Raw genomic sequence first — 14,399 nt, 5'->3', positions numbered from 1 at the left:
ATACAGTGGTATTAAAGCAATGTCCTAGTTTGAGCATGTCTTTCACAGTTGAAGAGCAGTTAAAGAATATATGATATGGCTTACAGAACCCTAAAGGGTGATCATATTCCCACTTAATTTCAAAGTGAGAATGAGTATACAGAGCCACTTGAACAGCTCGTCACCTCTCTCTCTCTCACACACCCACTGAGTTGTGTTACCATCATTTCAGAGGACATTACATTGACCTATATTCATTTCATGGAGGCTTAACCCTAACCGTAACCATGCTTGCCTAACCCTAAACTTACCTTAACTTTAAACCAAGTATTTAACATAAAGTTAATGATTTACATTATGGGGACTAGCTTTTTGTCCCCAAAAGGAAGGCAGGTCCCCACAATGTGACTGTGAAAACAGATGTATGTCCCCACAACATGAGGAATACCTTGTCCACACACACATGCAAATGAAGAATGAGACAAAAAAAATAATTAAAATATAAATTTTATTTAAAACATCTATAAATGATTTTTTACTTTAAGTGGTTATGCTTTGGATCAGTAGTTATGCTTTGGATCAGCTTCAGCAAACTTAATATTCAATAAATTCTCAAAATGTCATGATGAAATTTTACATTGTATAATGCATTCAAACTTATCTGTTTTGTACATGCTGGATAATGTTTTGCTGCATCCTCTTAAACTTTTCATATATTTTCTAGCCATCATCTCCATTATAAGTTCCCTCTATAAATCTAAAATCCTGTTTTGTGTACATGTAAAATGTTGTAAAACTGCCTCTGAAGAGCTTTCGCCTCCATCTGTTTACATTTAATAGTTAACAACAGTGTAGATATCGACAGTAAAAATGAGTTCATATGAGAAGAGCATTCTCATTAGTTGCTGATTCACACATACATTTTATGACACACAAAAACTTAAAGCAGCAAGAAAATTTAAAAAATAATAATAATATTAAAAGATGAAGCTATACAGCTGAAGGTAAACAAAGAACACTTGTATTACCCTTAAAAGCATTTTCTTTATGACAATAATTACCATTGTGCCAATAATATAGGTAGTTTTGCTGGTACAATGTTTTCCTTCTGGGAGAGACAGGAAGTCGCATGTGTACACAAATCAGTCCACCTCTCTTCAATTACCATTAATACTTATTGTGTAATAAAATAGATTCTTGCACTCAGTCGTTGTATACATGCCGCCTCTACAGCAACTCTAAAATATTACAGATTCTTCATTTTCATTTTGATAAAAAGCTTAGTCAGTATGGGGTTTGGGTTATATTACAAAGCATAATCACACCTGAGAACATAGTTAGTATAGGCTACTGCAAAACTACATTTTGGCACTAGCAGATCAATAGGGGGAAGCCAGAAATTTACAAGATTATCCTTTTAGGGAAGAGCCAAAGGTAATCCAACACACCATAACAGATTAAAAATGCACAAGTGGCTCATTTAGAACAATAAACAAAAGGAATAAGGAAGTGTTTTAAATCCTGTGATAATGAAAAAACAGGTATACCATGTAAAGTAGAGCCGCAGAGTGTAAATGTAAATTCTCTGCTTTATGTTGACAGACATGGAGATATGTTGTCTCGAAGACACTACCGCCGAATACTTCCAGGTCGTGAACTAATGAGAAAATAAAATATAGGAAAAGTTGTTATAATAACTGATGTGAATGATCTGTCTGTGACTGCATTATGGATTGAGTATGTGTACAAGGAAGAATCTGAAAAGTGAGGCATGGCATAAATGCAAATACAAATACATATGTAAATACCCGGGATAGGGAGGAGGTGGGGCATCATGCTGTCCACTTCTTGTGATTGCCTGATCATAGGAGGGCAGCCCCGGGGGGTCTATTTCCTCCATATGGGGTGGGAGCGCAGGCTGTAGGGACACTTCCTCTAGCCGTCGCATAATCAGAGAAGCATTACTCCTCCTGGGACGTACCCGGATAGAACTGTGGGAGGCGTGTAGACAACGTAGATATCGAAAGTAAAAATGAGTATATGACATGTAAATCACTTGTGACCTATTTAATATGTTCAAGTATCTACGTCAAGGTTAAAGTCAACTTTATTGTTCTTAGGCAACTGCTGGTGCTTCATAGGTATGGAGTGTAAATAAGATAATGGATAAGAGCAGCAATACACTTAGAAATAATACAGGTTTCATTACACGTGTTGCAAAAAAAGGTGTTCAAGTTGTCAGTTTGTTTAGTTAAGTATTAGGGTCCATAGTGCAAAATGGATGAACTAGTGTCTGAATTGGTCACTTTAAAACAACATTATGTAGGGATACTGTAAGTACAATGGATAGCAATAAAGACTCTCCCACTCACCTGCCACGACTCAAGTCATCCTTACATCTGCCTTGACAGAAATACCAGAGCAGGAGGCTGGCAATAACTATGGCCACTCCAGCAGCAATCAACCCCACCAAAAGAGATGTGACGTCAACTCGTGAGGGACGTTTGTTCTTCTCTGTGGATCATCACAGACCACAGAGAGTAAAACTGGACAATGTCGAGAGTTGTACTACATAAGAGTTATCTATCAATATCGCAGGGCGTTTGCTCTTTTTCATCCAATATTATTTATTTGGCTTCAGAGCAGAACTGGCACGTGGTTTGGTGCTTTACTGTAGGTCCAGCACAGTATGGATGCAGGTAATAGATCAAAACCAAATCCATCACCGCAGATGCAAAACAGATCAGAATTCAACACTCAATGTACGTCCCACAATTTGAATTTAAGCAACTCCTTGAATTGTAGACCAAGCAATAATTTTCAAAGCTACTGTGTGCTGTTGAACAAGTGGTGAAACAGGCTTTGAAAGCAACATATTTGTCACTAGTGCAGGTGGCCCAGGGCACACGTTTTAGTTTTCTGAAACAATACATAAACTAAAGGACATTCAATTTAATATCTATGAATGTTGATTTTAAATTTTTTAAATATGCTTATAAATTGAGGTTCCCTCTCTCTTACCTGCAACGTAAGTCTTCCAAAAAGCATCCTGCAAAACAAAACATCATCAGTATGGTGAGTTGTGCTGTAAGGCCTCTCTCTATATGCTCATAAAATGACATCAGTGAGTAGCCCCACTGTACAGCATCACTTAACTGTAGCTGGAGTGTTTTCAAAGACTTCCCTTGCTTCCTCGTAATTGCAGACTTCTTCAATACATTCTCTTTCCAGATTTCCAGGAACGAAAATCTCAAAGTCGAACCGGTTGAACAGCAGGTGGCGACCCAAGAACGAATTTGCGTCCCCCTCGTCCACAAATACTACGACTGTGTCCAAACAGATTCAGTAAATAAAAAAGGGGAAACTGATAGATGTGGGTGTAAAAACCAAAAAACTGGCATTCTCTCACCTTCCTCATCTTGGGATCCTTCATGTTTGGAGAGTAACCTTCTCGTACAGAACAGATCTCCACAGGACAGGAGTAGAAGGAGTATGAACAGATTTAACAGCATGGTCATACGTGCACCTGCGCACGAGCAGCGTGTGGAGCGTTAATTGGCGTCTCAAAGAGGGCAGAGTGTCATTAACAACGCCCAGCTTCTTCACACCACCACTTGTACACTTTTCATTACCCGAACAGCTCTAAAAAAAACCTGTCGTTTACATTACCTATAATAAAAGCTGGCACATATTGAAGAACAACACCATCAAAGTGAAACTTATCTAAGGTGCTGTACGTGTCCCAACTTTCGACGCTGGTAAGATGAATCAGGAAATGTTCAACGAGAGCCACAAAAACAGCTGTATTTTGAGATTTTCTCTGGAGAAGTTTAAAAAAATACAGTAAACTATAGCAATAGTAGTTCCTGGAAGTCCTCTCCGGTGGGTTAAAAAAAGGTTTTGTTTACTCCCCGCAGCTGTGGCCTCAGCATTCCTAAACTACCTGCGCAGACTCGACCAATCGATCACTTTACCTGGATAATGTGATAAGTTATGTAAATGTGAATGGGCGCTAGGTGGCAGCTGAAACCACAAAAGCGAAAGTAAATTCAGGCAAGTCTTGTCACACCAAAGTAAATGAGATTACACATGCATCATCTGACTTTCTGAGTCAGATACTGAAACTGTACTCCACCCAAAGCGAAATCATTTTTCAGGGCAGGTTTGTTGTGTGTATTTCAACTTATTTAATAATAATTCAACAAATATATAAAATGTAAATGTAAGGAAATTAATGCCTTTCTCCTCTAAGTACAAAACAAATACAGTAGTCCTACAAAAAATAGAATAATTGTTACACCAAAGGCACACACTAGTTCAAACTATACATCCATTGTATGACCTTAATGCTTTAGTATTTACATGGTATTAAACAATAAACACATCTTTCAACAGGTAATGCTAACTTTAAAAAGGACCACCATTAAATACATGTAGTCAGCTCCTTAATTCTATTTAATGTGGGTGACATACATTTCATCTATTTTAGACACAAACATAATGGTTTAGGATTTGTGTCATGTAACCTCTGGCTGATCTTGTCTAATAAGATTTACTGGAATTTAAAAGGCTATCTTCCTTTAATGACCCTTTAAATGTCAAATTTTTGCCTAACATCTGCTTTAGTCTCAATCTCTTTGTTGTGTTTACCTTCACCTCTAATGGGTGGGCTCAAATTACTGTTGTAACAGTATCTTTTAAGATCTGCGCATCAGGAATCTTTTAAAAGTACTAAACCTCCTTTCTCAGTTGCTTGGGAGCTGGTGACTACACCACTATGCACGGGCCTTGTATGGGAAAAAAAGTTCTGTAGTAGGCTTCAGAGTCATTTCGAGAGACAAGAGGCATCTTTCGTAAGTTATACTTAGTGTGTCTTTTTCCACCACAAAAATGGTGACTATAGCAACTTTACAGACACCACAAACAGCAAAACATGCAGCAACAGATTGAAGATAAACTTTCCCATTCTGCCAGCCGTTCATAATAGTGTTTATATTTCACACTCTTCATGTAAATAGACATATCTGCCTCTAAGCCTCTGGGCCTCTTGGTCAGTGTTTACGTAAAGCAGAGATAGGATGCAATTGAACATTATCTAGCTGACTACTGGATGGTGCTAATTGAAGGGCAGTGAGAACCCCTCTCTTGTACTTGGCTAGGTGTCTGGATACTGTCGAGTCCTTAGATTTATCCAGAGGAATGTTGATACAAAGAAAAGGGGTGAAGAAAATGCGAAATTCCAGACTTTATCTAGTGTGTGATGTCAAATGATATTGCCTTCATACACCACACACTATAATATCCAAGTTAAAATGATTAATAGAGTCTCACTCCTGGGGAATTCATTAGCTCACACAGTGAAGTTTGTGTTCAAGCGCAGTGAATCGTGACTGATAACCTGAGCTGCGTGTGCAAAGGGGGCCAGCTAAGCAGCTCAGCTTCTAAATGGAATATCAACTCATTTGTTTTTCACCACTGAACAATGCAGAACTACCTCTATCTGACTATGATAAGAAGGGGTCATGATGCTTGCTTCAGATAAACCAGCCAAAGCACACAGTATTTACATCTGGCACATCTCACATGACGGACCATCCACAAAACAGTTACTTAAATCTAGTGAGACAAATTAGAGACAAGGAGAGAGAGAGAGAGAGGGAGAGAGAGAAGGATCACTGTCCAGAAAGAGGAAAGTAGCTGAAAAAAGGAGCCCATGTTGAAAGATTGTAACCAAGATATACGGCTTTGCAAACATTCTGCAAAGCTTTGGTCACATTTGTTTCTATCTGCACTACCCTCCACCTTGCGGGTGGCTGTGATGAGGTTGTGCTTGAGAATGTGTTTTGTGATTTACTCCCCCTGATAAGAGCTGGAGATGCTGCTCCCAGTGGACAACTGGACAGAAGTGAGTAGTGAGCCTCTGCAGACCTCTGGTATGATAGGAAAAAGAGCACACCGCAACAGTAAATGTATACCCCAAATGCCCATTTTATCAGAGTAATAATATTTTAATAGCAGGGCTGAATTGGCCAGATTATAACTTTATTCAGTACAGAATGAGGAGTGGCACACCACTAAAAAATTAAACAGCTGCAGCTTTGTTGGTTTAAAAAAAAAAAAGCGCCATGGATGTGGGTTGGGGTAGGGATTCAAAGAGTGCAATGTCAGTAGTCTGCACTTTGTCAGTTTGTGCTGATTTCATCACAGCCCCAGAGGGAAGAGAACTCCAACAGACCCCTTTTACATCTAATGCCTGGCCCATATATCATTAGAGTTCACATCCTAATGCTCTGGACCTGTGCCTGAGAACAGATTTCTGTAACAGGTCTAAGGCGAGGTGAACTTAAGACTGTCCTTGTTTTTCCACTTTTCACACACATGAAGAGACACTGAGTCATGCTGACTAAAGTTTGACAGTATCTGTTAACTTAGTGGACGGCCTCAAATTTGCAGTGGCAGTGAATCATGCAACGCCACAAGCTTGTGTTGATACTACAGTAATACAGCCCTGACCTCAGCGGAGAGGGTCATCTTAAGTTCACATTACCATTGTCACCTCTCATGCGTTCCCAGACAAGTGACCCCTTTGTTGCAGCCTATTTCTCACCCCAAGTCACAGCTCATCGAATACTGGCATGCTGTCCTTTTACTAAAACCAGATGTTTAAAGCCGCTAGAGGACGAGACCCTATTAGAGTCACTGAATGACTGTTTGAAAAGACGAGGAGGAAACTAGCGGGCTAGCCGTTTGAAAAGACTGATTATAGAGTATATTTATTATCCATTCAAGGCACTGTAAGATTTGGCTGTTTCACAGAATTATAAGGATGCTATAAATTAAAAAAAAAAAAAACAAACATGTTTTGTGTGTGTGATGCAATTTGCACTTAGTGCTGTGCTTATCACATTAATTAAGCCCCAAATAACTCTTGCAGTCTTTAATTTTTTCAGAAAGAAAGAAGCAATCACAGGTAATCTCCACTGTTCTTTTATTGGAGGAATATAAAAACTGATCATTTCAGTCTGGGAATTTGGAAAGCAGAAAAACAATAGAGGGTCAGGCAGTCTAGACAGTTGGGTTAAGGTGGAATTAAGCAGAAGGTGACAGAGCTTGCAGACTGGACTTGACGGCTGCAAGGTTGGCTTTCCAGGAGGTGAGACTGTCAACCAGCTGCTGCCACTGCTGCTTGCCAAAGGTACGGTGTGTGCTGTGGCTGATTGAGTGGAAACAGAAAAGCAAAAATGTTAAATTGACAAAAAAATTGCAGGCCAAGGTCATATCTCAAATCCTGGAAATTAAATACAGAGCTATAGTAAATGTAACTATGAAAAAAAAATACATGACTTTACTACTACATTCTCTATTAAGATGTCAAATCACAGCCATATGAAGGCAGAGTCATGAAAAAGAAGGCAATTTAGGAGCAAAATTTTTTTTCTAGTTTCTACAAAGATGACACTTTTTGGAAGACCTGAATAGACGAACTAGAACCAAATATGTTCCTAGCATCCTTGACCAGATTTAAGAGAAGAAAATAAAATGCATGTACTAATTAATTAGTTGAGTCTTATAGCCTAGTATTGGCCCACAATAAACAATTTGTTCTTATATTACAGGTCAAATAAAGGTTAAAGGGAATATAACAGAGAGAACGCCTCCTGAATGTGTCCTGATGTTTTTACATGAACAAAGTTTTACTTTAAACTTCCAATGTTGAATACCAGTGATTATTTTTCGTACTAGAATTACGAAAAAAGTCATAACTTTAGTCAAAATTTCGTGGATCTGTCACAAGCGCAGCAAAAGGTTAAATCATGTAGTAAGGGAAATTTGTCAAAAATAATGATGCTGTACACTAATTATGCTGGCACCATAACTATCATGTTAGTTTCAATGACAATTTTTTGACAATCCAGGTAAAGTACTTGAGATTGGATTGGTACCAGTTCTATGAATGCTTTCACTGCACAGCTAATACTGACCTTTTCTTAGTCATAATTTAACACAGTTAAGCAACATATGACAGTTTGATAGTAAAGCTGAAAGTAGTTACCTCACAACAACTTTTCGCTGTGTCTGGTCGATTTTGCAGTACACCATCTTGGTCCGAACAGCTAAAAAGGAAAAACAGACAGGAAGGGAATTGAGACTGACAGAAAGCACTAAAAACACCACAGACACAAGAATGCTTTAAGAGAAAATACACATGGAAAATGAAATTGGAGAGGAAGCTAATCCTTGTCACAAAACACTCAAATACTGTTCTTTGTCTGTGCCATTTTTTTTACTGTAGTTTGTAAAAACCTACTCGTGTCCTATGATTCTTTTTCAGGAGGCAGACAGATCACCGTTTGGTACAAGATGGCGGTAAATGAATTACAGAGTCAAGTCAGAAGGATGTGAATATGTGGTCACTGTTCAATCACTTTCCTTTGTCTTTCACTGCTTGTTGTTGTGAGAAACTAATGGCAACGCTTAAGGAGGGCAGACAGCTATTTGAGGTGAAGTGTTTTTACCGTCAATAACGAAAGCCTCAACGTCATCAGCTCCGATCTGCAGCTCCTGTTGCATGGTGTCAAAGGAGATCTCCTTGAATTCCACCGCCATGCCCATGAATGTCAGCAGACGCATCTTGGCCATGTTCTGCTCATGGGACAGGCCTGGAGAGCAACACGCAGGGATCATTAAGCACAAAACAGTCACAGTCGATTACTCTTGACTCAGGGAGTTTCCCTGCGATAATTGTTTCTACATTTATAAGCATGTAGTCAGGGAATCTACTCATCAACGCAAACACCACTCCACATTGTCTGTTTTGAGAGTCCATCCTACACACGCTTGTAATTACAGCTAAGCCTTTAGTAGTGAGAAACAGACACACTGCTGACACACACACATTCCTGTTCCGTGTCAACGGAGCACAGTAAATTGGCCCAATATTTATGTGTTTTAAGTCTCACACACAAAATACTGAAACAGCAAATTCTACACTGCTGTCAATTCCTACAGAAAAAGGAAGTTAAACATATATTTCTTCACTCTGTTTTTTGTCCACATCGGCCTGCTGGTGTTGCAACAACGCTCTGCTCAACAACAGCCGACAGTCCAAGCATGTCGCTGCATACGTAAGTGAAAATCAGAAGGTGTGATCGTGAAAGATTATTTGGGTGCACTGGTGTTAGTGACTCAGGAACAAATCGGTTCTCTCTCCTCTCGCTTCCTTATAAGCAAACAGCAATGTACAAAACAGTCAGGTAGTAGCTTCATTTTTAGCTGGCGATGACTGTCGCTTGATTTTGTCATATCAGCGCTAGCTAATTTACATTAATTCTGTCAGTAACTTCACGAAAGTCCAAAATTTAACTAAGTTTATTAGTGCAGTGCCTGTTCAAAACGTGCCTGTTGGGAATGGGCTGATTACTTGTCCCCTGGCCATTACTTCAATGAATAAAAAAATATACAGTCGATGTGAGGTGTGAATGAGTATATACACCAACAACATGAAAGAAACTTGTGGACAAAAGACATTTGAAGATGTCACCTTGGACTATGGGAAACCGTGATTGACATTTTTCACTATTTTCTGACATTTCATGGTACAAACAACCGATTAATCGATTGTTTGTTCTCGATTAAATGATAATGAAAATAACTGTTAGCTGTCTGACTGTATTGGCTGATAGACGTAATTAAAAGGACTCGGATCTGGATCAGGGTCAAAAAGAAACTTAATCAGGACATCCCTTGTATTTATGCAGGATAACTTGCCTAGGACTCAAATTTTCCATTATATTCAAATCCTGAGCATCTGGATCTTATTGATCCCTTTTTGAGATTTTGACATTTTCCACAAGTAATCCCCACCACTGCAGCATCAGCCAAATCTTTGAGCAGTATAAATTATAATGAGTCTGTTTTTACATTGGTAAAAGTGTGATGTTTGAAACTGCTGAAACACCTGTTCCTAAAGACAAGGTCTACATTACTCTAAATCGCTTCAAGTGACAGCATCATATCACAAAACTGGTTTCTAATAAACCAAATAAAGTTATAATATACTTGTGTCAATAGTGGTACCTAAGTATGTACACTGAGGTTTTAGGGTAATCAAGACTATTGTAGCATGTGCACATTTTTTCCCCATTTATTAATCTGTTTTTTTTTAAACAGGTGTCTTTTTTCTTGTGTACATTTCAACATGGTCAGTATGCATTTATGTGTGTGTGTAGAATTATTGCAACTAATATCTCAAGTTATGGCTACTTACCAAGAGAATCGATGAAGTCTTTGTTACTCTGGTAAAACTTTACATACGCTGCTAGTTTTGCACTCACAAAGATGGTTAATAGCTATAAAAACAAGGGGAGAAGAGGGAGAAATGTTATTGTAAGACTCTTGCGTTAAATTACATCTGCATTTAAAAATCACATCTGTCCTTTTTGAATGTAGGTGTAAACCATTAATACCTTTAGAAATGCCAGTCTATTGACCCATCAAAACTCTAAGAAATTGTGCACACACCCTAGTCAAAAATAGTTTTAAATTGTCTCAACCTGTTCAGCTGGTGATGTATTTACATTCCTGTTGCTCACTATTCAAGCTTATTAACTGGTCATCATTTTGATATTGAGCTGTGCTTTCTTTAACTGTCACTGACACTACATTTCAAAAGTGCAACTAAAAACCCATCCCATCCCAACCCAAGAGGCTTCTACATCTGTGTGCGTCTACACATACAGCATGACAGGGTTGTCATAATGATTGATGGAACTTTTATTTTACCATGTCAATTATGTATTTTAAATACTTCACAGCACAAATCATCACACATTCTTCAGCACTCACGTCATGGATGAGTTCTCCCTCCAGAAAGCGTACAGGTTTCAGGGTGAGCAGGTGGTCAAACAAGAAGGTGTTGGGGTCTTTGAGAGCACGCACAATACATCTTAAGAGAAGGCACACAGAGGGATACATGTATGAGTGATGTACAGTACATCAAGGCTTAATGACAAATGATAAACAAAGTCTTCAAAGTTACCTGTGGGCATCAACGCGTGCTTGTGAAGCATTGTCTTCTGTGTAACTTCCCAGCAGCTCAACCATCACTTTTGCTGCAGGCTCACTGTGAAATCATTAAATATATTGTTGAAAGTGTGATAATTTACTATAAGTACAATTATAAAAAAAAAAAAACCAAAACAAAACAAAAAAATGTATTTGCAACATTTCAAACAGAAACTGGTAAATGTGTATCTCCACATATGAATTACATCACATGACCATAGCTCAGATAGGGGAAAGAGAAAAACATGTACCTACCTTTTTTTGCAGTCCACCAGAGCTTCATACACCAACCTCAAGAGAGTGTGCTTCTTCTCTGTATTCAGGTTCCAGTCAATAATCCACTTACGCACCTGATAGGAAGCACAAACATGTATTATGAGTTTACTGAAAAGAAAATGCAAAATACAACATGTGCCCATTAACATCTCTGCAGCTCAAGGCAAACAAAATACACACTGAGACTGGTGTACTTATGGTCAGTGATCGCAGCATGGTGAGTGAATATACCTGATCAAGGTCAGTGGGGATGAAGGCAATGGCATTGCAGGTAGCTGCCACTTTGATGAGGCTACAGAAGACAGTGTACCTCACTGGAGTATTCTCATCCATGCCATGGAACAAGTTACTCAGCCTGTGCCATGAAAACATTTAGGAGATACTCAGTCTCAGTCTTTGAAGAAAGATGTGGGCTTTTCACACAGTTCTGTATAATTTTTTAAAGACACAACAGACAAAAATAGGTGCAGCTGTGAAATACTTAAGGGGGAAAAAAAGGGATGGGACTCACAACTGCATCCTGAGGGAGGGTCTCTCTCCTTCACGGAACTTTACCAGTTTCTCACATAGACTCTCAATTAGGGCTTCTTGCTTCTCTGTCTCCAGGATCAACAGCAGAGACACAATGCTGTTCATCACACTCTCCACATCTGCAGAGGGTTACAAAGAGGGAGTTATGAGTAATGAGAGAGACTGTATACATCCAGGGGTAGTTTCAGAATCAACTGCATTTGCTCCATCTGCTGTGAGCTATACCATCTGTTGTGGTCTGATAAACCTTGGGTGAATAAACAGGCATGTTCTTCATCATCATCACCTACCTTTATCATCATCCTTGAGGCAGACATCGCATGCCTCAATGATCTGAGCCAGATCTACATGAAGTCCACCTTCAGAGTTCTCTTCTGAGATATCAGCCCCTTTGGACTTGATGTAGGCTCTCAGCTCTGAAGCCTGTGGACAGTAAATTAATTAGTGTTAATAGTTAAATAAAACCAAATTTTACAAAAACAGATCCTAACTTCACACATGCAATAGTGAATAATTTCTTACTTTTAGGAAGGCAGGTAGCTACTTTAAATGAACAAATACGTTTTCCATGGTATGTTTTTGCATATACATATTATCCTGTCTTCTGTTTTGAATCACAAAAATATTTGCTAATATCAGATAATCTGGATAAAAAAGAACTAATTCTTTTACAACCAAGTCAGTAGCTTTAGTTGTATAGCAAGCAGGCTGCTGTGAGTGTCTTCTTTTATGTCTTTGTTTATTTAGATGTCCAGCTAAGCAGCTAGCAAAGTTAGCTAACCAACAACATTGATAACATCTGACAACGTTGCTCGTGAATATAGCAGGCTAAAACGACAGAGAACTAGTATTTTCAACTAATTTAGATGCAGAGGGTTCAACAAAAAAAACTTCATAACACCTTTACACACACATATGCTAAGTTACTTCATAATGTCTCATAGTCAGCATGAAGCTAACAATCAGCATGTAAGTTACCCATCAGCAGCTACGAACGGTTAGCATCTTGGCTAGCTGGCATGCTATCTTATGTGGTTGGATGGTACTCGTTTATCAAGTTGTCCACTGAGAAACACAACAAAACGGGAGCTTTTAAAGTTAAAGGTCGTACCTGGTCCTCTTCCGTTATATCGATGAATGCCGGGACGCTCATTTTCGGTGATTTTGTGAGCCTAGATGATGGAATCCACGCTCCCACCGCTGCTGAAACCTGAGCGGAAAAGAAAAGGCAGCAGTGCCGGTGAGACACTTGCTATTCCGGGTCATGCTGTTAAAGCCACAGTAGCCCAAATTCTGGTCGCGTCTAGATGGTAACACTAGATTTGCGAAACTCTCGCGAGCCGCTTCTATACTTGTCTCGCTGTTTTATGGGGTTTTATTAGGTTTAGGCACAAAAACCAATGGGGTTAGGGAAAGATCGTGGTTTCGGTTAAATAATCACGAAAGGTGGTGTGGGTTAAAGTTACTACTTCCTTACATATCTCGCGAGAGTTTTGCAAATCTAGGGTTACCATCTAGACACGACCCCAAATTCTGCTATTGAAGGATGTCTAATGACAGTGATACAACATGAAGGCCGTCTCCTTATATTGTCACTTGTAAAAATTATGTGTAATTAAAAAAAAACCCTCACCACTATTATGACCATAAATTGTGGGAATTTAATGTAGAATCTGATATTTGCACATTTGTGATCTTTGATTTAACATTGTTCGTTACATTAACACAACCTGTTAATTATTATTATATATATTATATTGTTAATTATATAATAATAATAATAATAATAATAATAATAATAATAATAATAATAATAATTATTATTATTATTATTATTATTGTTATTGTTATTATTAATCATCATCATCATCATCATATTTTATTGTATTACTTAATTTTGTGTATATTTTTGACTGTTATGCACCACAACACCAAGGCAAATTCCTTGTATGTGCAAACCTACTTGGCAATAAACCCGATTCTGATATATTTTAAAATTATTGAATAAATCTTTGCCAGTTCTGCATAGCTTCACCTCATCACCTCTCCTTCATCTAGAGGTCAGAAAACCTCTAAATTTTATCCCATACTTCCACCACCATAATCTCAATGTTTCATTCTTTCTTATCCAGTTATCAATCTCCTCTGTGGGAGATTAACCCTGGATGTCTTGGATGAGAATTACAGAGGTGTACCTGATCCCCAGGAGAGGTTATCTGATTAAACTGCAGTCCATCTGCGTGGACCACCATAGCAGGCCTGTCCCAGAGCTTTCCAACCCGGAAACATTGCCAGTGTTAGAGGGCAAACAGTCTTCCACCATACCTCTGCTGACCCATGGGTGTGTGTGTTGGGCCACATCTGTACAAAGTGGGACCCTGTGCATTGTTACAATGGCAGGTCACTCTGTGATTGAGGTGAGTGAGGTGAAGAGGGTAAGTGGAGCAAGAGTTCACCCTTAAACTGTGGAGTCAGATTACCAACATTTGAGGTGTTGTGCAGGCTATGTCCCAGGGTGAAGATACTGTGGAGTGTTCCACAGTAGTTCA

General features: G+C 38.8%; 2 protein-coding genes across 2 annotated transcripts; both read right to left on the bottom strand.

The window, feature by feature from the left end:
• Nucleotides 1-468: 468 nt before the first annotated feature.
• prrg4 (proline rich Gla (G-carboxyglutamic acid) 4 (transmembrane)) lies at nucleotides 469-3,941 on the bottom strand. Its single transcript, XM_044360674.1, has 6 exons — nucleotides 3,389-3,941; nucleotides 3,136-3,299; nucleotides 3,001-3,028; nucleotides 2,352-2,493; nucleotides 1,788-1,970; nucleotides 469-1,636 (listed from the first exon to the last, which is right to left on the bottom strand). The coding sequence occupies exons 1-6, from the start codon at nucleotides 3,495-3,497 to the stop codon at nucleotides 1,609-1,611; spliced, it is 654 nt and encodes a 217-aa protein (XP_044216609.1). The 5' UTR covers nucleotides 3,498-3,941; the 3' UTR covers nucleotides 469-1,608.
• Nucleotides 3,942-6,950: 3,009 nt separating this feature from the next.
• Nucleotides 6,951-13,103, bottom strand: eif3m (eukaryotic translation initiation factor 3, subunit M). The gene is made up of 11 exons (XM_044347379.1): nucleotides 12,962-13,103; nucleotides 12,141-12,273; nucleotides 11,831-11,969; nucleotides 11,551-11,674; nucleotides 11,299-11,393; nucleotides 11,018-11,101; nucleotides 10,825-10,924; nucleotides 10,247-10,328; nucleotides 8,496-8,639; nucleotides 8,033-8,093; nucleotides 6,951-7,192 (listed from the first exon to the last, which is right to left on the bottom strand). Exons 1-11 carry the CDS (start codon nucleotides 13,001-13,003, stop codon nucleotides 7,069-7,071), a joined length of 1,128 nt encoding a protein of 375 aa, XP_044203314.1. The 5' UTR covers nucleotides 13,004-13,103; the 3' UTR covers nucleotides 6,951-7,068.
• Nucleotides 13,104-14,399: the final 1,296 nt, after the last annotated feature.

This window comes from Thunnus albacares, chromosome 1, assembly GCF_914725855.1.
Source record: "Thunnus albacares chromosome 1, fThuAlb1.1, whole genome shotgun sequence".
In the NCBI taxonomy this organism is placed as follows: Eukaryota; Metazoa; Chordata; class Actinopteri; order Scombriformes; family Scombridae; genus Thunnus; species Thunnus albacares.
This window is presented reverse-complemented; position numbering and strand designations above follow the sequence as displayed.

What these genes read in the sequence shown, in the direction of transcription:
- prrg4 (XM_044360674.1), bottom strand. Translation starts at nt 3,497, where the DNA reads ATGACCATGCTGTTAAATCTGTTCATACTCCTTCTACTCCTGTCCTGT. An exon ending in AGGATCCCAAGATGAGGAAG is followed by an intron (nt 3,300 to 3,388) that starts GTGAGAGAATGC and finishes ACACAGTCGTAG; the next exon opens with TATTTGTGGACGAGGGGGAC. An exon ending in CCACCTCCTCCCTATCCCGG is followed by an intron (nt 1,637 to 1,787) that starts GTATTTACATAT and finishes TTTTCTCATTAG; the next exon opens with TTCACGACCTGGAAGTATTC.
- eif3m (XM_044347379.1), bottom strand. Translation starts at nt 13,003, where the DNA reads ATGAGCGTCCCGGCATTCATCGATATAACGGAAGAGGACCAG. An exon ending in ATATAACGGAAGAGGACCAG is followed by an intron (nt 12,274 to 12,961) that starts GTACGACCTTTA and finishes TACTGTCCACAG; the next exon opens with GCTTCAGAGCTGAGAGCCTA. An exon ending in AGACTTCATCGATTCTCTTG is followed by an intron (nt 8,640 to 10,246) that starts GTAAGTAGCCAT and finishes GTTGCTCTCCAG; the next exon opens with GCCTGTCCCATGAGCAGAAC.